The sequence below is a fragment of the Eimeria tenella genome, genomic scaffold (assembly GCF_000499545.2).
Source record: "Eimeria tenella Houghton genomic scaffold, Eth_scaff738, whole genome shotgun sequence".
Classification (NCBI taxonomy): Eukaryota; Apicomplexa; class Conoidasida; order Eucoccidiorida; family Eimeriidae; genus Eimeria; species Eimeria tenella.
In genome coordinates, this window is record NW_013543446.1 from 1,257 (window position 1) to 2,545 (window position 1,289).

Genomic DNA, 1,289 nt, shown 5'->3' on the forward strand with positions numbered 1-1,289 from the left:
AGAGAAGCGTTGCGTATGGGTAATTTGAGTTGGGTGGAAGGAGCAGATGGGTGCGTGGTTGGACGGCAGTTCGTTGGGAAAGGAAGGGGCAGGAGTTAGGCGTGATGAGAGGTGGTTGGGTTTGTGGAATGTTGCGGAGAGCTCGACGAAGGGAGTGTAGGCATTGTTTATGGGCGTGCAGCAAGTGCGTAGTTGAGGCGTCAGCTGTGTTTGTGAGGGTGGAGTGGATGGTTGGTGGTTAGTAGACGTGTGAGTGTGATGGTGCGGTTGGGAGAGAAGCGTTGCGTATGGGTAATTTGAGTTGGGTGGAAGGAGCAGATGGGTGCGTGGTTGGACGGCAATTCGTTGGGAAAGGAGGGGGCAGGAGTTAGGCGTGATGAGAGGTGGTTGGGTTTGTGGAATGTTGCGAAGAGGTCGGCGAGACGAATGCTGCCGCTATTCAAGGGCGTTCAGGAAATACGTAGGCGTGTCGAGATTTGTGTTGGTGAGGGTGGAGTGGATGGTTTGTGGTTAGCAGAAGGTTGAGTGTGATGGTGTGGTTGGGAGAGAAGCGTTGCGTATGGGTAATTTGAGTTGGGTGGAAGGAGCAGATGGGTGCGTGGTTGGACGGCAATTCGTTGGGAAAGGAGGGGGCAGGAGTTAGCCGTGATGAGAGGTGGTTGGGTTTGTGGAATGTTGCGAAGAGGTCGGCGAGACGAATGCTGCCGCTATTCAAGGGCGTTCAGGAAGTACGTAGGCGTGTCGAGAGTCGTGTTGGTGAGGGTGGAGTGGATGGTTTGTGGTTAGCAGAAGGTCGAGCGTGATGGTGTGGTTGGGAGAGAAGCGTTGCGTATGGGTAATTTGAGTTGGATGGAAGGAGCAGATGGGTGCGTGGTTGGACGGAGGTTCGTTGGGAAAGGAAGGGGCAGGAGTTAGGCGTGATGAGAGGTGGTTGGGTTTGTGGAATGTTGCGGAGAGCTCGACGAAGGGAGTGTAGGCATTGTTTATGGGCGTGCAGCAAGTGCGTAGTTGAGGCGTCAGTTGTGTTTGTGAGGGTGCAGTGGATGGTTGGTGGTTAGTAGAAGTGTGAGGGTGATGGTGTGGTTGGGAGAGAAGCGTTGCGTATGGGTAATTTGAGTTGAGTGTAAGGAGCAGATGGGTGCGTGGTTGGACGGCAGTTCGTTGGGAAAGGAAGGGGCAGGAGTTAGCCGTGATGAGAGGTGGTTGGGTTTGTGGAATGTTGCGAAGAGGTCGGCGAGACGAATGCTGCCGCTATTCAAGGGCGTTCAGGAAATACGTAGGCGTGTCGA

The 1,289-nt window shown here is 54.3% G+C and overlaps 1 protein-coding gene across 1 annotated transcript; it reads left to right on the forward strand.

Moving 5' to 3' along the window:
• Positions 1–318: 318 nt before the first annotated feature.
• Positions 319–460, forward strand: ETH_00020410 (uncharacterized protein; the record flags this gene model as incomplete). The annotated part of the gene is made up of 1 exon (XM_013378114.1): positions 319–460. A coding segment is annotated over one exon (142 nt), but the record flags the coding sequence as incomplete, so codon positions are not given.
• Between the last annotated feature and the right edge of the window lie 829 nt (positions 461–1,289).